Genomic DNA, 25,621 nt, shown 5'->3' with positions numbered 1-25,621 from the left:
AAAAAAAAACAATGAAGATGCTGCATAAACATTTTACTTTTTAAAATATGGATACTACAAACAAAACAAAACCATCAAATCTTTCTTTCATGAGTCCCAAACATATACAACATTCATATTTCTTCCCTTTTCTAAACATCAAAATGTTCAGGAATTGGACAAAAAGTCAGCTTTAGGATCACTACCATCAAGATAATGAATAAAAATACTGAATGTTTGCCAGGTATCAAGTATAATTTTACTTAATTCTCATAATTGATGTGGTGAATACTATTATTTCTATTTTGCAAATAAGGAACCTGAAACTAACATTTGCCCAAAAGAACACATCTAAAAGCAGGGCTGGGATGCAAACCCAAGTAGTCCGTACATAATGTATAACGGTACCTACTACACAAGCAAATTTGTGACCGTTGCAAAGTAATTACAAAGTGAAAGACTACTTTATGTTTTGGATAGCATTTAAGGTGTAAAGTGATACAATGGAATAATTAGAACATAATACTAAAAACAGTTATAACAAGTTTATTTCCAAATCTGCCTTGAAGAAATGTGTTACTTCTACCCATTGGTACAAATATCAATGCAAATCTATTTTCAACTTTTGTTTCCAAACACAAATGCAATATATGCTAGCTGTAAAAGAAATACACCATTTTAGAAATGCATAACTTAAAAATTTAGAAATATCTATCAACTGCCTACTATGGGCAAAACATTATGTGCAAAGTAAAAAAGACAGGTAAATGTGTATTCTTCCAGATTTGCTTTCAGACAATGGTAACAAAATACTTTTTAAAACGTTGGACACATGCTTTCTTTTTTCTTTTTTTATTAAGGTATCATTGATATACACGCTTATGAAGGTTTCACATGAAAAACATTGTGGTTCCTACATTCACCCATATTATCAAGTCCCCTGCACTGCAGTTACTGTCCATCAGTGTAGTAAGATGCCACAGTCACTACTTGTCTTCTCTGTGCCACACTGTCTTCCCTGTAGACACATGCTTTCTTATATACTATTTATTGTCTTTCATCAACTCTACGAAGCACTTTTTAAAAAACACCTCTGACTTAAGGCTGTATCTTATAATCAATTGTATGTGATAGTTTAATTTGCTGTTTTTCTTTCTCAGCGATACATAAAATCAATGGCATCTTAGTCAAGGGAGTATATCTTGATCATGTACTGTTAAGTATAGAACAAACTCATTTTCCGTAACAGAAAAGTATTTCATTGTCTGAGTGTAACAGTTTATTTGCAAGATAGATACATTTAAAAGCTTCGAAGATCAAACATATAAGATGTTTCAGAGAGTAATTTCCACAAATTATTTTTTTGTGTGTTTCAGGTTTTGTTTTGTCTGTTTGAAGTCCAAACCCTGGAACCTGTGTGTGTATGTAAAGTGGAATTCTATGGACACAGTGATTATAAACAGATTTCCAAAAACTTTTCTTTATTTTTAGAGATGATTTTATTCTTAAAATAGTTCAGATTTTAAAGAAGATGATGTGAAAAGAAAAAAAGTCCTCCCTGAAGATTTTACATACGAGGACATTCTCAGTTGATCAATAATTATCCCAAATTTTGGTACTTGATTGAAAAAGAGAAAAATAAAAATCAATATAATTTCTGTTTAACCTAAGAAATACATATACATTGTAGATTATCTACAAAATACAGAAAAAAAGTAAAAGAAAAATGTCACCAATCATTGTTAGCATTTTAATATATTACTTTCCAATCCTTTTTGTGTTTCTCAACATTTTACTATGAAAATTTTCAAAGTAAGCAAGGCTGTAAGACTTTTTATATACCCACCACCTAGCTTACCATTACTTTTTACTATACCTGTTTTATCACTTATTTATTCATCCTTCCAAACTTTTGCAACAGAGCTGAAATACTGCACATAAAGTTTTATATCCTTATTAGAATATGTTCACATATGTAGGCTCAAACTACATTAGTTTATTAAACTAAAATCAATCAACAAATTTATATTGTAAGCAAAGATTTTTAATCAATCACAAAAAGCAATAAGTTTTTTTTTTTAATTCAAATTAAAGGTTGGGTACAGAGATTAATTCAAGAAACAAATTCAAGATGCAGGATGAGGTTGTTTTCTTAGGAAACATTTTTCAACACACCTCTTTTTCAACATTTTACATTAAAACTGCAAAAAAGGATCTTCAAAAATAAGAATAGCATTTGACAATGTATACAGTAGACTTTTAAGAGTGTAAAACAGGGTTTTACTTACTTTGTGGTGACCGCCAAAGTGATTCTGGGTATTGACTTGATGGTCTAGTATTTTTCTCTAAAAAATAAAAAAGAAAGCATGCTATGAAGTACATTTAACTTTTTAAGTGCACATTTTAGAAGAGAACAATGAGTAATCAAAAGAGCAAAAATGTTCAGATAGACCCCAAGGAATTCAACACTTGGGTGCACAATTAGTTTTTTTAAAAAAGGAGTTTCTAAGGAATCATGTTGTATCTAAAAAATTAATTACCTCTCTTCCCTAACCTTTGAACATTTTAAATAAGAAAAATCTAAGATACAGAACATGGCATGAGGTGAGGGAGATAATGAAACCCTCGTGTTGGGAAAAATTTTGAAGTAAAAAATACTGGAGCTTCTTGAAATCATTAATATCCAATTTTTGCCTTAAAATTTTCTTGCAAGTGGTCAATACATTATGTATTTTAGTCTATTCTTCTTAAAAACTTTTTCATGTAAGAGTAGAATTTATAAATAAATCTGTTTAAAAGTGATCAGATTTTGGAAGCAGAAGCATTTGACACCTCAAGATGTAGCTAAGTATTTTTGTTAGGGTACTCCTATTACTAAAAAATTTTGAACATCAATCTCTAAAACTTATTTCTTTCTAACATTATATACATGTATTACTGAAATAATGTATTAACTAATGTGTTAATGTGCTAAAACAAACAAAAATGAACACTTTATATGCATAATAAAAAATAAATATGCATGAAATTCTATTTCCTTCTCGCATTCCTATGGATCTTCTTGTGATAAATTGGCCGAGAAGATAATCTAGGAAGATCAGCATTCTTTTTAATATTGTCTCACCTCTTTGTTCTTTAGCTAGAGTTTTCTTCTGCATGAGGGTATATGTGCTTCAGTAATAATTTATTAAAGTTCTAACGGGATCACGAAGCCTGTGGTTTATATAGTTTCAAAAAGCCATATGCTGGTGGCAATGGCATCTAACAATTGGCTATATGAATAGATTAATTAGTCTCTAATTTTTTAATCTTTATCTATACATATATATATGTATATATATGGAAACTAATAACAGCACTTAAGTGTTTACTATGTGCCAAGTACCTTCTAGGTGCTTCGCACATATGTATTAATTTAACCTCACAACAACATGATGACAGAACTGAGGAACAAAGGAGTTAAACTATTGCCTGAGGGCATAAACCTAGCAGGGGAGGAGTGAAACTCAGGGATTCTGGCCCCAGAGCCCATGTTCTTAGTCACTATTAAAGAATGTTATGCAATCTTCTTTTGGATTTCTATATCAAGAAAAAATGAGAACTGAGACAGGATGGGAAGTATATGGATCACAAATACCCATAAACCAGATTATGAGCTTATTATTATTTTTTAAAATTTTATTAGGTATCTTTGATATAGTCTTATGGTTTCACATGAGCAACATTGTAGTTACTACATTCACCCATATTATCAAGTCACCCCCGCCCATTGCAGTCACTGTCTATCAGTGCAGTAAGATGCTACAGTCACTACTTCTCTGTGCTATACTGCCTTCCACATGACCCCCTTACACGAGGGGTGTTAATTATAATGCCCCTTAATACCCTTCTCCCTTCCTCCTCACCCACCCTCCCCATGCCTTCCCTTTGGTAACCAACAGTCCCTTCTTGGAGTCTGTTGAGTCTGCAGCTGTTTTGTTCTTTCAGGTTTGCTTTGTTGTTATACTCCACAAACAAGAGAAATCATTTGGTACTTGTCTTTCTCTGCCTGGCTTATTTTACTGAGCATAATACCCTTAGCTCCATCCATGTTGTTGTAAATGGTAGGATTGGTTTTCTTCTTATGGCTGAATAATATTCCATTGTGTACATGTACCACATCTTCTTTTTCCAATCATCTACTGATGGACACTTAGGTTGCTTCCATTTCTCGGCTATTGTAAATAGTGCTGCGTTAAACATAGGGGTGCATGTCTTTTTGAATCTAGGATCTTGTTTTCTTTGGGTGAATTCCTAGGAGTGGAATTCCTGGGTCAAATGGTATTTCTATTTTGAGTTTTTTGAGGAACCTCCATATTGCTTTCCACAATGGTTAACTAATTTACATTCCCACCAACAGCGTAGGAGGGTTCCCCTTTCACAGCATCCTCGCCAGCATTGGTTGTTTCTTATCTTTTGGATACTGGCCATCCTAACTGGTGTGAGGTGATATCTCATTGTGATTTTAATTTGCATTTCCCTGATGATTAATGATGTGAAGTGTTTTTCATGCACCTGTTGGCCATCTGAGTTTCTTCTTTGGAGAAGTATCTGTTCACAGCCTCCACCCATTTTTTAATCGGGTTATTTGCTTTTTGGGTGTTGAGGTGTGTGAGTTCTTTATATATTTTGGATGTTAACACCTTATCAGATATGTCATTTATGAATATATTCTCCCATACTGTAGAAGATGCCTTTTTGTTCTGCTGATGGTGTCCTTTGCTGTACAGAAGCTTTTTAGTCTGTAGTCCCACTTGTTCATTTTTGCTTTTGTTTCCCTTGCCCAAGGAGTTATGAGCTTATTTTTAAAGTGTAATGATGAAATACAATACAGGAATTACAGAAATTCTTACAAGGTGGTGAGAGGACAGTGCATAGTTACTCTTCCATGGGACTAAAATATAAAGTTACTTATTATTTATGGAGCTTACAAATTTGTTCAGCACTCTCTTGAGACTCAAATTCATATTTTTTTCTCTTCAGCCAATTCTTTGCCTGAATAAAACTTATATACAAATTCATAATAACACTTAGAAGCTCTTATTACTAACTTGGTGTGAATTCGAATAATCCAGAGTTAAAATTAGTTATCTAAGTATTTTAAAACTTCCTAAAAGCTAACTAACACTCCTAACAGTATAGTGAGTACCAATGCCATGTGATCAGTTTCTCTAGAAGTTTAAAAAAACCTATAAATAACTCTTCTTTGGGGTGGAAAAATATCTTACATTCTATAAATATCAAATTAGGCTAACAAGTGACTTACTTGTTTAGATATTATATGACATTACATTACTAATCAGATGCATACATGGAATCAGTAATTTTAATAAATACTAAGAAGTACATGCTTTTAAAAAAGCTTTAATACTTCAAATCATTTTTAAAAAAAGCAAATTCACAGAAGACTTTAATATTTTAACTAAAAAGACAGCTCCTAGGAGATGAGTTTCATGTATACAAAGCAACGTTACCTCTAGAATCAAGAGAATCCCTGGATCTGACCTCAATAGTAGTTCCAACACTGACAGAGCTATCTTGATCATCTTCAGTTTCTCCTGAAAGAAGTAAAGAATATACTCATATAGTCTTTATTATAATGCTCTAAAGATTTGGATTAAAAAACAAAAATAATTTAACATTAAAATGAAGCCTTTTTAATTATCAGATACAGAATTGCTATTTATTATGTTACTGTTCTTTATACCAAGTTCTAAATAAGCCAAAATTGAGCCCATTTATTTTATGTTCTCTGAGGCATATAATCATATTCCAAACATTCAGAGTGATATAGAAAATTATATTCTGAGGCTTTAATGTGGAGTCAGAAAGTGAACAAATGAGCATTACATAGCAGAAAAATTTTACCTTATGGGGGTGTGAACTACATATAGTTAGTGATAGTGTGTGAACTGAGACAAGATCAATATAAGCATGTGTGTATGTGTGTGTGTGTGTGTGTATGTGTTTTCAAAGGGGGGATATGTATATACACACCAATATACAAACATTTCCATATGTAGGTGACTAAATTCAGATTATGGTGGGCTTAAAAATGGACTAAATTTTCCTATTCACACATAGATTAGTTCTGAGAATTTAGAAAAGTGATTATTTTAATACAATAGTCAAAAGCCAGCATATGCCAGAAACTAAAAATCCCAGTTTTGCTTAAAATCATTAACTCAGACCAAAGATGTTTAAAATGCATGTAAAGACTATCATCTCATTCTATCCTATATTACCTGACCACTTAACATAAACCTAAATTTTTTTCTGAAAAGTGACTATTTTTCTGCTCTCTTAGGTACCTATCAAAATTATTTCTCACATTAACAAAGATTTAGAATATACTGTACAATATCTTAAAAGAAAATACCTTCTTCAGAGAAATTGACCTTCTGCTGAACACTAGTGACTTCTAGAAAAGAAAAGCAGACATGTTACATACAACATCAAAAGCTAAAATTTAGGAATAAATAGAGTATTTAATTTAGGAAAGTGAACATAAAGTTACAGAACTAAACTTTTTTTCAGGTTAATCACAGAAGAATATTATTTTCTTCCAGGTTATTTCAGAAATAAGTCTAAACAAGAATCAGAAAGTTTTTTTCCTTTAGCCACATCTATTTGTACTCTAAAATGTAACATGTTTGCAAAAATCATTCAATTCTGCGTTGACAAATATTTCAGTGCCTGTATGTTTACTGTATTCTCATTCTTCTGTTTACCAGATTTTCTACACTCCCTTGAAAAACCTACAGTACCGGTTCTTTAAAATGCACTGGTACACCCCAAAGTAAGAAAGATCAAGAAACTCTCTTAGTTTCAGCAGGTTCACATACACCACTATTTTTTAGAGCCAGAGAATTTGGACAAAGATACATGAGCAAAATGTATCAAACAACCTTGAGATGTGGTATTTTTTACACTGGCTATTCTGAATACTCTTGAAATAAAGGAAGTTAAACCCAAATGCAGGCATTGCACAGCACGGCTAAAATATTGCTGAATGATCACATGAAAAGTAGCATTAATCAGATTCTGTCCACAAAGCTGAAAACTGTTTCTTTTCAGCATTTACCTCTATTGATTTTAACCCCTATTTGCTTTTCAAAAGGGAAAACAGTATTGTGGGAGGCACAGGAATTTGGGAATATTGTTTTTAAATCAGTTTAATAATATTGGGATAATACTAGCCAAACTACTACTACTTCTCAGTAGTGTCAAGTGCAAATCACTATGCAAAATTTTTGATAAAGAAAAAAGCTAACCCTAAGAAAATTGTGGATATTATCTTACTCTAAAAAGCTAGAATCTGGTATGTATTAGGTGCTATTTTAATCTAAGATCCTTAGGGAAACTGTCCTTTCATTTTCTTTTTTCAAGCAGAAAAATGGAAAGTCAAACTTATTTTAGTTCTCCTCTCTTAAAATTTTTAAATTAATATTTCCATTCACACAAAAAGGCATTGCTCACTTTTTTGAGGTTTTATTTTCTAAGTACATAACTATTATTGTAACTGTGCAGTTTACATATTCATTTATTCAACTATTCACATAGCATGCAAAAAGATGTTTTCAAAAGAGTCAATGGCCATGTCTTAGTTATTATCTTAATAGTAATTAAGTCGTTAATATTTGCATGGTGCTAGCTAGTTTTCAAAAAAGCCATCACGTCTGTTATCTGATTCCCATACTGTCATATGGGAATACTCTCATAGGTAAGGCTATAGATATTAAGTGACTTGTCAAAGGGTGTTGGGACTAACAAGTGATACAAAGACTTGTGACAAAAGCTCTTCTGATTTCCTTCCAGTCTACTACCCTTCTACCAATACATCAATCTTTTCGTAACATTATAATGTAAACACTCAGTAATTATTTTTTATTAAGCCTCTTTTTAGAGACCAGTTTAAGGTTCACAGAAAAACTGAGGGGAAGGTAGGTAGATTTCCTATATATACTCCCTGCACATACTCATGCATAGCCTCCCCTATGGTCAACATCCCCCACCAGAATGGTACATTTGTTACAACTGATGATCCTACACCAACACATCATAATCACTCAAAGACCATAACAGTTCAGTCTTGGTGTTGTACATTCTCAGGTTGACAAATATATAATGACAAGTAACCATCATTATGATATCATACGGAGTATTTTCATGCCCTAAAAATCCTGTGCTCTGCCTATTCAGCTTTCTCCCATTCCCCCAAAACCCTTGGCAACCACTTAGGTTTTTATGGTCTCAATAGTTTTGCTTTTTCCAGAATGTCATATAGTTGGAATCATTCAGTGTGTATCTTTTTTAGATTGGCTTCTTTAACTGAGTAACATGCATTTATACTCTTCATGGCTTGATAACATTTCTTTTTAGTGCTTAATAATACTCCCTTGTCTGGATGTATGACTGTTTATCCATTCATCTACTGAAAGACATCTTGGTTGCTTCCTAGTTTTGGCAATTATAAATAAAGCTGCCATAAACATGGCTGGCAGGCTTTTGTATGGATGTTAAGTAATGTTGTATGGGTAAATGTTAAAGAGTGCAAATGCTGGACCATATAATACGAATATGTTTAGTTTTGAAAAAACTTCTTCAAAGTGGTTGTACCAGTTTGCATTCTGACTAGCAATGAATGACAGTTGTTTTGCTCCACATCCTCATTAGCATTTGTTATTGTCAAGTGTATTGGATCTTGGCCACTCTAACAGGTATGCAGGGATATCTCACTGTTTTATATTGCATTTCCTTTTCTGAATGACATGATGTAGAGCATCTTTTCATATGCTTATTTGCTGTTTGTACATCTTTTTTGTTCAGGTAACAGTTAGGGGTTTTGACTCATTTCATAAATTAAATTGTTTTCTCATTAAGGAGTTTTAAGAGTTCTTTGTATATTTTGGATAACAGTCCTCCATCAGAATATGTCACTTGTAAATATCTGCCCCCAGTCTGTGGCTTGTCTTCTCATTTTCTTGACACTGTATTTTGAAGAACAGAAAGTTTTTTATTTTAATGAAGTTCAGCTTATCAATTATTTCTTTTATGAGTCTTGGCTTTGGTCTATTACCTAAACAGGCATCATCATACCCAATGTAATTAGGTTTTCCCCTATGTTGTCTTAAGGAGTTTCCTAGATTGGTGTTTACATTTAGGTCTCTAATCCATTTTGAGTTAATGTTTGTGAAAGATGTTAAATTCTGTGTTTCAATTCTTTTTTCTTTTGCAGGTGGGTGTCCAGTTGATGTACCACCATTTGTTGAAGATCTCTTTGCACCACTGTATTGCCTTTGCTCCTTTGTCAAAGATCAGCTGACTACATGTGGGTGTATTTATGGGTTCTCTATTCTGCTCCACTAACCTATTTGCCAGTATCAGTCTCAATTACCATAGCTTTAGAGGTAAGTCTTTTAAAAAAAAAATCTGGATGTTTTAGTTCCATTAGAAAAAATATTACCTATATAAAATTTTGGTCCATTTTTTTCTTTACCTCTCTCTACTACTGAAACTTAAATACTTTTAAACTTTACTCATGTAAAAGCAGAATCACATTATCTGACATGAGAACTAAATATTTCACATCATTAATAGGATTTAATGAATTAGGTGCGCTCTTTTATTATTTCTCAGGAACAGTGACTCATCTTTCCTACATGTTATTCCTCTTTACTTTTATTTGAGTAACTGTAATGTATGCCTCTTTTCCCAGATCCAATAATATGAGTGCACATAAGTGTTAATTTATAACATCAGTAACTGGATTCATCATTTAATCTTCAATTCATGGTCAATTCCCCTTAATATATAGTATTTCCATAATAGCCTTGGGTATTTTAGTTAACCTTATTCTTTCCAACATCAATTGTAAAGATTAAGATACTAACTTAAAAACATTAAGATTCCAGAAATGTGTCATAATTATGTATTATATAAATAACACTTACAGTGTTGCAAGAGGTCCTTGGACGGCCACTGCTTCAATTTCTACAAGGCCTCCTTTGGGCAAAGCAGCAACCTGGTAAGCAGCTCTTGCAGGAAAATTACTTTTGAAATACTGTTTGTAGATTTCATTGACAGTATGAAGTCATTTAACGCCAGCCAGAAAAATAGTTGTTTTTACCACACTGACAGCTTTTAGAATTTCACCCATGTTTGTAAGACCTTTTTGGGCTTCTTCTTCCATCCCTCCTGTAACAAGCTGTCCACTCAAAGGGTCCATGCCTAGTTATCCTAAAATGTAAATGGCCCTGTCGACTAACACAGTTTGACTGTAGGGACTAATGGCAGCTGGGGCTTTCACAGTGTTCATCACCTTTCTGATTAGACACAACATGGCTAACTTTTCTCTTGCTGCCCCCCAACCCCCAACAGAATAGTCATGTACACTGCCCCTGCTGGTGTCCCACTCTATAGAGTTAAGTCTTGAGATTGAGTTTATCTTTCCTACTTGGTTTGTCAATACTGTGTTGGCTATTCTGGGTCTTTTGATTCTCCATATACACTTTAAAATCAGTTTGTAGATATCCATAAATTAACTTGCTGGGATTTTCATTGGGATTGCATTGAATTACACTGAATCTCCTTACCAATGAACATGGAATATCTCTCCACTTACTAATTCTTTTAGTTCATTCACTTAAATCTTGTACATTTTCTCTAAGATTTATACGTAAGTTATTTCATTTTGGGAGATGCTAACATAAACCATATTGTTTTTAATTTCAAATTTCTCTTATTCATTGATGGTATATAGTAAAGTGATTGACTTTTATATTAACCTGTATCCTGCGATCTTGCTATAATTACTTACTTCCAGTTGTTTTCTCCATTCTTTTGTATTTTCTACATAGATAAGCATATCATCTACAGAGATAGATTTCTTCCCTCCCAGTCTACATACGTTTTATTTTTTGTTTTATTGCATTAGCTAGAATTTCCAGCACAATGTTGAAATAGAGTGGTAAGCAGGCACATCCTTGCCTTGTACGTGATGTTAATATAAAAGCTGTTTCTCATCATTATATTAGCTATTTCTTTGTAGTCTTCATCAAGTTGAGAAAGTTCCCCTCTAAGTTTACTGAGAGTTTTTACCATAAATGGGTGTTGGATTCATCAAATGTTTTTTTGCATCTATCCTTTTTTAGTATGTTGATGTGATGGATTACAATAGATTATCAATGCTGAACCAACTTTGCATACCTGGGACAAATTCTACTTGGTTGTAACATATAATTCTTTTTGTATTTGATTTGCTAATATTTTTAAGATTTTTGTACCTATGTTCAAAAGAGATATTAGTCTGTAGTTTTCTTTTTTTGTAATGTTTGTCTGGTTTTGGCTTTAGGGGAATGCTGGCCTCAAAGAATGAGTTAGGAAGTATTCTCTTTCATCTATTCTCTTTCTGAAAGAGACTGTAGTGAATTGGTATAATTTCTTCCTTAGATTTCACAAGAGCTCATTTGGGCCTGGTGCTTGCTGTTTTGGAAGGTCATTAGTTATTGATTCAATTTATTTAATACATACATGTCTATTCAGATCATCTATTTCTTCTTGAGTGAGTTCTGGCAGAGGTCTTTCTCAAGGAATTGGTCCATATCATTTGGTTATCAAATTTGTGGGCATAGAGTTGTTCATAATATTACTATATTAGCCTTTTAATTACCAAGGGATCTGTAATCATGTCCCCTCTTTCATTTCTGATAATAGTCCTTTTTCTTTTTTCCTTAATTAGCTTGGCTAGAAGATTCAACTCTGAAGGATAATTCTGTAAGGTACAGGGATACCTCCTTTCATTTCTCTTTGCTTTATTTTGCTTCACAGATACTGATTTTTTTTTTTACAAATTGAAGATTTGTAGTAATGTGTTGAACAAGTCTCTTGATGCCATTTTTCCAACAGCAGTTTCACACTTTGTGTCACATTTTGGTAATTTTTGCATTATTTCAAACCTTTCCACTAATATTGTATGTTAAGCAATCTATTATTAGTGACTATGATTCAATGAAAGCTCAAATGAAGGTTAGCATTTTTGGGCAGTATTTAAAAATCAAGGAATGCATGCACTTTTTTTTAGACATATGCAATTGCACACCTAATAGACTACAGTATAGTACAAATATATAATTTTTATATGTACTGATAAACCAAATAATTCATTTGATTCACTTTATTGTAGTATTTGCTATGGCAGTGATCTGGAACCAAACATACATCTTCAAGGTATGCCTGTATAGAATTCCTGGTTGGTGTTTTTTTTCTCTTAACATTAAAATCTTTACTTTCCACTTGCTTGCATGGTTTCTGAGAAGTTGGATGTAATTCTTTGTTCCTTTTTAAGTGAGATGTTTTCTTCCTCTGGCTTCTTTCAGGATTTTATTTTTTTGATTTTCTGTAGTTGGAAAATGATATAATACCTAGGTGTGTTTTTTTCCATTTATTTTATTTGGTGTTCTCTAAGCTTCCTGGACTTGTGGTTTGGTATTTGACATCAATTTGGAAGAATTCAGTCATTATTGTTTCAAATATTTCTTCTGTTCCTTTTTGTCTTTTTCCGGTATTCCCATTATAACTGTTACACTTTTATAGTTGTCCTACAATCCTTGGATATTCTGGGGTTTTTTTTCAGTCTTTGCTTTCTTTGCTTGTTTCCAAGGATTCTATTTTTTTAAATTGAGATATAATTGACATATAACATTGTGTAAGTTTAAGGTATAGAACACGTTTTATTTGATATATTTACATATTGCAATGTTATCATCACAGTGGCATTTTCATTTCTTTGAGGATTCTGTTGATATATCCTCTAGCTCAGAAATTTTTTCCTCAGCTAAGTCTAGTCTATTATTATGCCCATCAAAGGCATTCTTCATTTGTTATATTATTTATTTATTTATTTTTCTGTTACAGTATTTTTAAATCTCTAGCATTTCTTTTCAATTTTTTTAGGATTTTCATCTCTTTGCTCACACTGTCCATCTGTTTGTGCATGCTGTCTACTTTGTTCAATAGTCTTTGGTATATTAATCATAGCTGTTTCAAATTCCCTATCTGATAATTCCAGTATCTGTCATGCCTAGTTTTAGTGTTGGCTCTGTCTCTTTAAACTGTGTTTTCTGCCTTTTGGTAGATCTTGGTATAATTTTATACTGATACCTAGACATGATGTTCTAGGTAAAAGGAACGGCTGCAAATAGACCTTAGTAATGTGGAGATGAGGTATGCAGGGAACAATAGTATTCTATAGTCCTATGATTAAGGCTCAGTCTTTTAGTGAGCATCAGCCTTTGATTATGAACTTCACAAGGATTTGTTTTTCCCTTCCCCCTTAGGTGGGACAGGTGGTCAGTTGGGCTCTGATAATACTCAGGAAGGTATTGATACTCAGCAACTTCCAAGCTCCTTATATAATAGAACTGAAGATTCTAAGTTCCCTCAGTAATTTATCTGAGTAAATGAATAAATGACAAAGAAAAGGCTGAGAGCTGAACTCTGCCTAATATGAGAGGTTCCAACAACTCCTAAGTGTAAGTCATTTAATATAGTACTTTGGCTAAAGTTACACTTATATTAGGGCATATGTTTTAAATGGTTCAAAATTATTTGGTACAGCAAAATTTCTTTAAGGCTGAACTTGATTTTAGAATCTGAAATTATGAAAAGAGAAGTGTGTTGAAGATTTATATTCCTTCGTTGAGCTATGAGTAAGAATGAATAACACCATAATCCTTTTTTTTCATCCTGAAATAATTTATTTCCGTATACTTTTGAAGTTCCAGGTCAATTTGTCTAGAACCAATTCAACCAATAATCAATCCTGCATATACCATATTGCCTAAAATTCAATCGTTTTTTTTCTGCTTTTAATTATCTTGTCTAATTAGTATGGGGGAGGACTTAAGAATTTTTTTAAAAACCAGGTTATATAAGAAAGCTCCCCATTTACTTTTAATACATCTTATATATTTGAAATATTTAATAATCTTGGATTTTATCTATTTTTGAACACTTCTAAGACTTTTAAATCTAAAGACCCTTTCCTTAGAATTCCATTTTCCTAACAGTATTTATCATCAATATTCAAGACACGAACATTGTTAGAAGCAAGATCGTCTTGATAATATCACTGAAAACAAAAACAGTATTATTTTGTGACTTATAAACTGATAAATTACTATGAATTAGACATCCTAAATAATAATCAATCCTTTAAAATTGACAATCATCATTGTATCAGGCTATTGTTAGCTATATAGGCATTTTAAACATGGTTTTTGTTTTAGTAAATGAAACTCAAGAAATCTATTGATTTAGAATATCACTCTAAAAGTCATCTAACATGAGATCTCACAATTAACATCTAATGTGACAGTGTTGTCACTAATGTAAAGGAATTTAATATCTTCTATTATATGGACTCTAAAGGTAAAATAGCGATGTCCATTATAAGACAAGCTATAGTATTTCCAATTTCCTTCCCCATTTTGCTTTTCATCCTTCAAAACTCAACACAAATGCACCTCCATAAAAACTTCCTGATCTCATCAGTAGTTAGGCACTTCTCCTCTAGACTATCATATACATAAACCACTATTTTAACATTTTTTTGATGATTTTTTTTTTGATGATGACATTATGATGATTTTTTAACTTGTTTTTCTTTTCCACCACATCATGTACTCATAAGAACAAGAGAAAAATTTTGTATGGCTTTTTTTTATGGTTTGAGCATTTAGGCCAGTCACTGACATACAGCAGGTGGTTAAAAACAAATGTTTGTGTAATGAATGAATAGATTTAGGATCACAGAATAAAAACTTTCAACTTAGGACTTTGGATAATATTCCTCACACTGTGATAAATAATATTACTTAGAACTTAAGAAAAAGTTATAAAGTTGTGCTTAATTAGATTCCATGCAAGGTTTTAAACATTTCATCTTGTTTTCATCTTTTTAACCTAAGCTGCAAAGAATGTACGAATAAGTATTTACACAATCTTATGATGAATCAGCACAATCTATGACTGTGAGTTTTAATTTCATTTCCGTTTTTTATTATTCATCTTCCTGTTTTAAACTTGGCTGTTACATGTAGATGGTTAAAACATTAAAAAAAACACTTTGAAAAAGGTATACCTTTCCCTGTGCTCATGCAGAAGCTTTGAGAAATTAAAATCCTATTTGGAGCAATAATATACTTAATAAAAATTTTATTTTAAGAAATTGTAAAAGCTGTGGCTTTATTAAATATTTATACAAATGGCAATAATTAAATGTGCTAAGGAGATGTCACTTTTCCAACAATATCAACCAATCAAAAAGCATCTTTCAGAAAGTACTTCTAAAATCTCAACCAGTTAAGAAAAGGTACTTTCAAGTCTTTATATTTTGTTGTAAGAATAGATCACTTGCAACCATCTCCTCTAGTAGAGACAAACCACTGTTATCACTTTCTGTTCAGTTTCTTTTGCTTAGCCACAGTTTTTAGGGGAAAATACAAAGTTCCAAGTCTATTTTTACTACAGACTTTCCTATTCCTATTGGTGAGGTATGAAGGGTACTCAACGAAATAAAAACCTCACTTACTTTGTGTTTTGTCTGGGGACAAAACAGGAAGGTTTTGTAAATAAGAATATCATGCTTTCTCAAAGACTAGACAGAATACAGGAATCACGGTGTTTCCTGTCTTCCTATGCTGTCAGTACAACCTAGTACGGAGTGTTACAATAAGTTTATGTTCAGGCAAGTATGTAACTCTCTGAATTTACTCTTAGAACAAACAAATGATAATTTGGGTGAACTGGTCTTTATTTCTGCCATTAGTATAAATCAGGGGTCAATAAACTTTTTCCATAAAGGGCCAAATAGTAAATATTTTAGGTCTCTGTCTTGTGTGTGTGTGTAAAGTTTATATATATATATGTGTGTGTGTGTGTATAAATGTATGCATAAATATATAAAATTTTACTATATATGTATTATACATATTTCATATATATTATTTTATATAAAATGTAGAAGCTTTTCTTAGCTCATAGGCTATAAAAAAGTATGATTGCAGGTCAGATTTTACTTAGAGGCTGTAGTTTGCTGACCCTTGGTATAGATAACTTTAAGACTATTCAATGGCAATCATGCTTTGAGAACAGTTAGAGGGAGTCAGCAGGAAGGGAGAGAGTACCGAACAGTGTGGGGATAGCACTAGTATTCAAGCTCCATGAATAGCAATTTTATATACTCCAAGATGTACTAATATTACTATAAGAAGAATCAGAGGGTGCGATTCTCTATAGTAATCTCACAGTAATTTCCTTTGAACTGCAAAGCACTTTTTTTTAAAGTTAGTTTTTATTATAAAGCACTTATAAAAGTAATTTTTAAATCTAGCACAGAATGTAAAAGTGCTGGATCATTTCAACTCCAACTTCTCTTCCAAATAAGAGTTTATGGTTAAAAATTTTTTTAAAGTTTTTAAAAGGGGCACTTGAGGAACTCTGGTGGTTAAAAGCACACACGATAAGCCGCATGCTTCAAGGATCAATTTCAGTACCCAGACACTATAAATCCTGAAGTATCTAAGGAAATTCAGATGTACTTAGGTGAAAGATGAATTTAAAAGAGGCTGCAACTCTTTAAAAAGAAAAATGAGGCTTGCCTTCTTTTGACTCATCTCCAAATTTAGAAGAGAACTGTAACTTAAAACTGAGTCCAAGCAGTCAATGTAGGCTCACTTAAAGCCACAGATCTTGGTATCTCATGCCCCACACCAAGGCACACACTCAGGAGAATTTAAACTAGTTCAACAAATGTGGGAAAGGACACTGAACTTACTAGGAAAAACATCTCAAATGCACTTTCTATATCAAGAAAAAATAAACCTTAATTGGTAGGGTGATATCCCTTTTCTCTCGACAGTGTGAATTTCAGAGAGGCCAGTAAAAACTAAAATGTATGTGTTATTGCCTATTTGTACATGAATTTAAACAATAATATAACAAAAGACATAATTTCAGATAGAATTAAAAACCAAAGCTATTAAAAAAGGTCATGATCATAGGGACAATGCCCCACAAGCTGAGATAATGAACAAAGTAATATTCTCAAGCCACTAAACCAAATGTATATGCTCCTATAATCAGAACCCCCAGAGAATCTACAAGAATTAGAGATAAACAAACCTAATTCATTCATTTTAGTATTTCCATTTGTTTCGTATGCCAAATCTGCAAGAGAGCAAGAAAGTGTGATTAGAGCTTAAAAAGAAATGTATTACGTGGTTCTTTACCACAGGTTCAGCATCAAAACCGTAACAGACCTGTATCTTAATAATGCTTAAAGATAGTTATCTATCAAGAAAAAAACCATAAAAAAAAACTGGCCTAGTTTTTCTTAAAGGGAATATTGAGAAGTAGAAACCTAATGTCAAGATAAATAAGCTTCCTTTTTAGTTTAAAGGAGAAAGCATCCTTATGGGCCAATAAACTCTGAAAATGAAGAGTACTGCTTGGAATAACTTTACTAGTTTTCTTTCATAGTCATGGAATTAATTTAAGGGCATCACTTTTTTAAGGTTTTAGTCAAAGAGAAATGTAATTGGGGCAGGGAAAATTTATAGTGCTGAGCCACAAAGCTTCTTTCTTGAAATTTTTTATTAGCATTATGCTGGGAGGAATAAAAAGTCCCAGACCCTAGTTTCAAATTATCATGCTAACAAAAAGAATCATAGCAACATATAAGAAACAACCTCTTAAAAAGAACGGGGAAGCCTTTTATATACTTACAAGAAAACATGTCTCAAAGTGTTAAGTAAAAATAACAATAAGATGCAGAAAAGAGTTTTATTGGGCTAAAACTTGCATTAAAAAAGGGACAAAGAAGATCATTTACATATGAATTTCCTAATAGCTCCATAAAATATCTTTGGAAAAATACCTCAGAAACTGTTGACACTGGTTGCCTCTGATAGAGACTGGGTGGGTAAAGGACAGAGGGGGCAGACAGACTTTGCTCATTGTGCATTTATAGTAACTTTTTAATTTTGAACCATATGAATACATGTACCACCCTACGTAAAAATAAAATTGTACTTACAAAAAAGTTGTATCAACAAAACAATCTCTTACCAGATCTGAAGCTTCTTAAAGGGGGTCTACACAGGCTGATGACAGGATCTTCACTCACCACTAATAAAAGAAGGGAAAACATTAAAAATATATATAAAATGTCAAACATACTAGATTAATTATACAATTATGAATTTAAACAATAAGGTTTTTCAACAAAGGTTTTTCTAAGCTTTTCATTCTTTTAAGTATGGCACCACAATAGTGAACCAGACACGTATCCTGCCATAAAAAATTTATGGACTTGATGGAAAAATTTGTAATTTTTCTCAGATGACAAAAATCGCATAAAAGCAAAGGAATACAAAATAAAACTCTCCTAATGTCTCAAGAACCAACATCTGTACCGTAGCACCAACTCAATTACCTATTCCACTTGTGGATTACCCTCATTGTGGATTATCTATGGCATATTTAACTTTAGGAGTAACTTCCTAGGAGTTCATACATTTCCCCAATCTATTTAACCTTATGCATTCAAGAAATGCAAACTCTTAATTTTAAATAAAACGCTACTGTTAGGCAGGGTTTGTTTCAGACTGTCTATGACCTAATGGCATAGGGCTAATGGGGAAGCCAATCCCATTAAATAAAATGTTAATGTTAGCCTAGAAAACAGATGTGTTTTCTCAAATAGCCTCACACAACATAATCTAAAACCCAGTATGTATCTAAATTTGGATTATATTATGGTTTGTTTCATTTGCCTCTATAAAAAAGCATTATGTTTGGCTCTGCATAAGCACTGCAAAGAGCATATCCTGAACTGGCTATGACTGGCCCCCTCCATTACTTTGACTGCCTGTGTTTGTTGTTACAAAACTGACAAAACCCAAGTTCCCTTTTCCTGTATCTGAGCATGTTTTTATGCATCTTAAAGACTGATGAAGAAAAGCGATTAAATTGATTTTATGTAGCTCAAAAAGGCAGAATTGAGAACAGCAAGAGAAAGTTACAACAAATATCTTTTAGTTCACTATTAATAAAAATGACTATAGTGTTACCTTCAAAGCAGAACAGATAATTAGGGAATGATCTCCATATGGCTGGATGTTAACACAGGGACACCTGTACTGGTGGAAACTTTTGAGCAGATCACTTCCCTAAATCTTCCAACTCTAATATTCTAATGCTAACGACCTCAGTGGTTAGCATTTCACATATTAGGTATTCAGAACTTACATAAATAGTTTTAAAAGTAAATCTTGTCCCATTATTATAGCTATGTTCCTCTTTTTCTTCTCTGTATTCCCACCCTGTTCAGGTTTAATAAAACCTAAAACCCAGCTTCATCTACAGACATCAATTACTATTTCAATTCCCATCTTTTCATTTACGAAACATTTTATTCTCTTGCTACATACAGAGCCTCACATAAGATACTTGAAGGAGACAGAGAAGCAGGCACAGGTATACATAAAGAATCAAACAGCAAGTACCCTTCTTTTCTAATAACCTCTTTCTCTTACCTGCTTTTGCTCACTACTGTACCCCAGGAGGGGGACATGTATAAAGTAGGTGCTCAATAAATATCTGGAGAATGAATGAAAGCTTTAACTACAGCAGCCAAAAAATCAAATGTTCATAACAAAAGAGTCGGCATTTGAAAATGTTTATCTATGATTATTTAAACAACAACTGTTAGAACAAAAATATCCACTTGCTTTTAGGAAAAGTAAATGAAATTTCCCTAATCTATCTTTAGATTAAAAAATTAGTTTCATGATTTCCAGAAAGGAATGAATCTGGCCAAAGAATAGTTACATATACATATGTGGACTGAACTGATCCACATGATCCTTATGGCTATTTTATTTTAATGTAAAGAGGAATTTCATTCTGGAACTTCAAACAGTAAGAAGAGTTCAAACTGTATCTCTGTTCTAATATAAGCAATATTTTTCATGATTTCCAAAAACGGGAAGACAAATGTTGTCTTTAACAGGTTGCTTTAGAAAGTGGTCCCTTGGTCTTTATTCTTAGGAGCATCTTTGGATAAATCTCTCTCAGACTTTACCAGTGGCCCTAGACACAATTACAGCAGGGTTTTGAATACCAATATTAAACTCAAAGTCCACGATTCTATAAAGAGGAGGAAGGGCCTATCCGTAAACTTGTACTTAAAGCAGTCCTCCATCAAAAAGTGACTCATATTTAAATAATTCCTGCAAGACAGACTTTATAAGCATGTATTTAATAATTTGCTAATGTTTTCCTCCTTTTACTAAAAGGCATGAGATGGGAACATGACAAGTAGTACGATTTTTAAAAGAACTTTTTATAGTAAAAGAACTGAGAATCCCAAATCTCCCAAGATGCACATACCCTTATTTCAAGTTCTATGTCATGCACAGTGTGCTCTCCATAAATCCCAGGTAATCTACGCATGGGTTCCATCAATCTATCATCTATACCGGGAAATTGCTGTCTTTTCCATTTCCAAGGACAGCATGAGCTTCCTGAGAAAAAAGGCTTAAGCATAATTTTATGAACTTCACATCTCTTGTGAAGTGTTATGAGGAAAAACAAAATCCTTGAATCTGTATGTTTTGCTGTGCATAAAGTGATTTTGCATGTCCTATAACATTTCCACAGTGGCCTTGTGAGTTAGGCAGGGAAAATCAGATAAATGCCTAGGGAAATAGACAAAGGTCTGAGGCTCAAGGTGGGTAAGTAACTTGGAAGCAAGGTCCAGTGCTCTTTCCACGTTATGCAGCCATGTATTCATGAGCAGTCCTTAAATATACACCTAACATGAACTCTGAAAGACTATTCAAGACATCTGACATATAATATTCTTATAATGGACTACAAGCTGGTGCTCAACAGTCTTCATCAATTAACTTAATTCAATAATTTTTATAAATTTGTTATATTTTAGAAATGAGGAATTTTTGCTTTTCTGTGCATAAGGGACATGCAATTAAATCTACTGTAAATAAAATATCAAGAACATGATTTTTCCAAATGGCCTAGAAAATCTGATTATAACACCTATTATTCAAAGCATTTTTATAAGTAACAATCTTAATGCAATAAAGACTGTTCAAGGAATTAAGCATAAAAGGTGTGTTTATTTGGAACTGAACTTAAACCAGATACACTTTATTTTAAATTGAGAATAAAGTAGTTCAAATTATAAAGCATAATCTTGTTAGAAACAATGGATAAGAAAGTCAGTCAGGGTACTTTATATTTGATTTTTAAAAAGCCATAGATAATCAGTTTCAATAGCTGCAATTGTTGTTGGGATTTTCCTAATATCAAAAAAAAGCCCCAAAACTTAAAGTAAATGGAACTAAAAACCAAAGAATACTAAGCATTATTACCTGAACTTAATCCTTTCCTCTGTTTTTCAAACGTTTAAACAGTTTTTGAAATTTAAGTAGACTATCAAATGCAGTTCACTTCCACATGACACTGATACTGGGATGCAATTAGTTTTAAACTTCAATCTATGAAATTGGGTACATCATACAATCTAAGGCATATTACAGTTTAACTAGCAGCACTTGTTCAGGTGGCACATAGAATAACACCTTAAAACTGATGATATCTTATACATGATGAGATATTGTATCAAACTGACTAGATTGACTATACTGTATCACGATTTTACTGTGCAGACCACTTCATCCATTATAAATGGAAGGCAGTACTATATATTTGTTCATTCAACACTTAGCAAACTTTACCAAGTAGCTAACTACTACATGGGAGAGTAACAGTGAGGTACGTGGGGAAAATGAAATGGCTTTGGAGGAGACAAATCTGGGTCTGAATTTTGCCTCAGTCACATACTGTGTAAACTTAAGGAATAATCTTAGCTATTCTGAACTCGTTTTTCATCTATAAAATGGGTTTATCTATCCTGCATAGTTATGTAAATGAATTAACTATACAGAGTGGCTGATAATTAGTAGGTACTCAAAGATCTCCCTGTCCGATTTGCTTTACACATGCCTGTACTGTTTAATTCAATAAACAACCTATAAAGAAGATTCACTGAAACTCTGAATGAGGTATGATTTGGACCCTTGATGACCCAGACTATACTCTCTATACATTTAAAAAGTTGGCAGATAAGGGAAAAAAACAAAATCACTCTTCTTACCTGGAGTTTGTGTTCTCTGGATAGTTTTCTTTGAGACCTTTTGGCTTGAAACAGTTTGCGAAGATGGTTCATCCTCTAAAGAATAGACATGACAATCATCAAAATTCAAAATAATATGTTCTTGGTAGAGATTATGTGTATTAACAGTAAATACAGACAAAAATCCAAATAATTCATTTCTTTAGAAATGTGTAATTAGGTTTACCCAAACTTAGGAATTTAACTTGTAGAACTACTCTTAAGACAAAAATAAACTATCACACTGATGCTTTACAACAAAAGTATTTAATTTTTAAATGTAAAAGATGGGCTGGAGTTTCATAAATGAAGGGAAGAAAGAAGAGTGAAAAATGTTAAGATCTTTATGGATTTACTAAAACAGAGGTAAATCCTTTATGTGTTAAAATTAGTTTATATAACTGCACTAGGCTCTGTGAGAGTCAAAACAATGTAATTATTGCCTACTATGCACAAAGCATTCTTCCAGGTATTGATGGAGACACAAAATTAAGTACTGAAGATCCTTAAAAAATATAAGATCTTTGTCTTGAGCAAGTTTATAACTTTAAAAGGGAGAAACCCAATATACATATATGGGCTAAACTGTCTTTTGAGTCGCCACACCCCAGTTACTTAACCTACTTCAACATAAAAGTTTCCAAAATCACATCTTCAAATGCGGCAGCACTTCACGTGTCAGCAGGAAAGGAGCAGCCTATTACTCTGTTCTTAGCTTAAAACCCACTTCCTCTTCATATCCATCAATGGTCTACCACTATGCCATCGCATCCCATTGCGACTCAAACCCCGATTCTTACCTCATATGCGACTACTTCATGAAACTTCACCTGTGACTCGGTGGTAGGATGAGGAGGGGAGGCAGGGTGGGAGAGGATGGATTAAGGGTCTTGATTCATCTGTCTTACCTAAAACTATACTTTGTCAGCATCCTTTTGTCTCATTTAGACGAGAACTAATTCTTGCTTTGTCAGGCTCCTTAAGGTTACAATGGGAGCCCCCAACGTAACGGATGTTTGGCGGAGAGGACCACACTCAAGAGACATCTGCTCAAGTTATCACACACTGGGGAGCTTCAAGTACAGGACAGCTGACTTATCACATTTCCGTGTCACTATTTGGGCGGGGTCTCGAATTCATTCACTAACAAAGCTATCCCTGGAAACGTGCAAAGTGCCCCGGGCCCCCAATCTGGGTAGTTACGGAAAAAGACTGGAACGTTTGTTAGGTCAGAACCATGATGCTCAGAGCTGGGGATTCCTGACTTCTGAAAGTTAAAGGAGGAAATGGAAATGACTTTGGTAGAAACATCCGCAAGACAGAAAGCCGAAATGAAACCGAGCCTTGTGATTCGGTGAACCGCCCACCGCCTAACTCGCAGACCCCTCGGGAAGGCCTGCGGAGTCAACTTTGCACCCTTAAATTGATGGGCTGAGTCCCCGGCGCCGCCTAGATCGCTCCGCACGCTTGCCTTTCCAGTCCTGCCAGGGCCACTTTCCCGCCTGCGGTCGGGGGCGGACCCTACAAGCGGACGCCCGCCCACCCCACGGAGGAGGCACCGGAGCCCGGGCGGACTGAGCCCCGTGGAGGAGCACGCCTGCCCCACACGCACTCCAGGCTTGTGACTGAGACTGCTAACCTCCGTCGGCCTCACCTTCAGAGGAAGGAGAGTCCCGTGAACTTCTGGTCGAAAATGGAGGCGGCTGTGAGTGCTGATGCTGTAGGCGAGTAGCCCGTCGCGTCTTCATCTCCTCGGCTTCCTGGGGTCGCGGCTGCCGCCGCTGCCGAGACCGAAGGTAATAAGTGCTTTCTCTCACTTCCTCTTTCACAGAATCAGGCCGGAACTCTTCTAGCGGGACTTGTCTTCCTACCGGGGACTTTTCTTTGGTCACCCGGGGTCCGAAGTCGCCGTACACTTCTGGCGGTTCTTCCGAGAACCTCACTTCCCGCCGGCCCTGGCGCGACGGCGAAGGCGTTCCGTACGCAGGCGCGTCACTGCCGCCGCCATTTTGAGCGGCGAGCCTGCGCCTCCCTTCCCGCAGGGGGGCCCTGGGCGTGACGTACAGCCCCCATCCTTCCCTCGCCGGCTCCGCCCGTCGCCTCTCGCCCGCCATAGTTGACGTATCTTGAGTCGGTCGCGAAGGTGATTTTGGAGCCCGAAGCTTTTCCTGTCGTTTGTTTCGATGGCTTTTTGGGATGTCGGGCTGTGGTCGCAGCGGTCAGGGAGGCAGTTGAGAGTCGCCGGGTCCGCCGCCTGCGTCGTCGCTGCTGTGCTGCCAACCCGCCTCTGGGCCCATGGTGTGTCGTTAGGGCTGTGGAAGAGGCAGTGCCTGTGCCAGGTCAGCTGCTGTGGGTCACTCCCGCCTCCTGGCTGAAGGCACCAAAGAGGAGGAGAAGAGGGAGGAGGACGTCGCTGTCCTCGGCCTTGGGGGAAGGAGGGAGGGGACGACGGAGAGCGGTCAAGTGGCAGGGCAAACTGCCTGTCCTGAACTCAGCTGCTCGTGGCAACTGTTGCCCGCACGCAGGAGCCGCCCGTGTTGGCCTCCAGAGTACGGAATCTGGGAAAGGCCGAGAGCGCTGCGGTCGGGGACGTTCAGGCCTCTCCCCCAGGCTGTTGCGCAGTTGCCTGGAATCTTTTTGATGGACTGCTACCTTAGCTATGCTCTTCTAGTTGTTCCTAGTAGGAGTGATGTTATGCAGGATTCTTTAGCAGGTGAAAATCTTGCAGAAAATTTTAATTCCAACCTCCTTATGAAGGTATCTTTTTTTTAAGTCACCTGTTGAAAGTACACAAAATCGTTATCTATAGGCATAGTGGCGTGGCTTTCTGTTTGCAAAATGTAGGCATAGCAAACACAGTCTTAATCTTGGCCTTCCATAAAAGCTTTATCCAGCAGCCGTGTTTGGAAGCCTTTTTAGTGCTGCGTTATGGACAGAAATGTACAAAAATTTTCATTAAAAACAGCACTTTAATTTTAACTTGTGATCCATCATTTTTACTTTGTTTATGGACATGACTTGATAGTCTGCATTTGATTTGGGGTTTCCAGCGTTCCGTTATTTCTAGTACTGAATTATTACATACTCAGTTCAGTTATTATTATTACTGAATAAGAAAGCTTGATAAGAGCTGTTTGTTTCACCTCCTCATACCTTATTTAATTGATGTGGGTAATCTGCAGTTATATAACCAAATTCACACACAGTGAGGTTAAGGTTAAGTTAAAGTTTGAATAATTATTGAGAGGTATGTTACCATTAAACATACTTGTTTTCTTAGATGATTTCTTAGAATGGATTTCAGTGAAGGAATTTTAAAAATTGTAATTTGGAAACCAATTA

The 25,621-nt window shown here is 34.6% G+C and overlaps 2 protein-coding genes and 1 pseudogene across 5 annotated transcripts in view; 1 reads left to right on the top strand and 2 right to left on the bottom strand.

Moving 5' to 3' along the window:
- TOR1AIP1 (torsin 1A interacting protein 1) overlaps positions 1 to 24,393 on the bottom strand; it is a 49,139-nt gene extending 24,746 nt beyond the window's left edge. For 2 of the 4 annotated variants that reach the window (XM_037021092.2, XM_037021093.2), the window contains exons 1-7: positions 23,934 to 24,393; positions 22,262 to 22,336; positions 18,148 to 18,207; positions 17,203 to 17,247; positions 6,398 to 6,439; positions 5,493 to 5,576; positions 2,268 to 2,324 (exon numbers count right to left, since the gene is read on the bottom strand). In XM_037021092.2, the coding sequence (XP_036876987.2) occupies positions 2,268 to 2,324; positions 5,493 to 5,576; positions 6,398 to 6,439; positions 17,203 to 17,247; positions 18,148 to 18,207; positions 22,262 to 22,336; positions 23,934 to 24,393 (823 nt within the window). The remainder of the gene's footprint in view (positions 1 to 2,267; positions 2,325 to 5,492; positions 5,577 to 6,397; positions 6,440 to 17,202; positions 17,248 to 18,147; positions 18,208 to 22,261; positions 22,337 to 23,933) is intronic. The other 2 variants (XM_037021094.2, XM_037021095.2) reach the window with 1 other exon arrangement.
- Positions 6,448 to 17,196, bottom strand: LOC118972920 (2-iminobutanoate/2-iminopropanoate deaminase pseudogene; annotated as a pseudogene).
- LOC108384977 (torsin-1A-interacting protein 2-like) overlaps positions 23,887 to 25,621 on the top strand; it is a 34,853-nt gene continuing 33,118 nt past the window's right edge. Inside the window, exon 1 of the mRNA XM_073216828.1 lies at positions 23,887 to 24,075. The gene's annotated coding sequence lies outside the window, so the exon portion shown is untranslated. The remainder of the gene's footprint in view (positions 24,076 to 25,621) is intronic.

The sequence above is a fragment of the Manis javanica genome, chromosome 11, assembly GCF_040802235.1.
Source record: "Manis javanica isolate MJ-LG chromosome 11, MJ_LKY, whole genome shotgun sequence".
NCBI lineage: Eukaryota > Metazoa > Chordata > Mammalia > Pholidota > Manidae > Manis > Manis javanica.
Note: the sequence above shows the minus strand (reverse complement) of the source record. Positions and strands in the feature narration are given on the sequence as shown.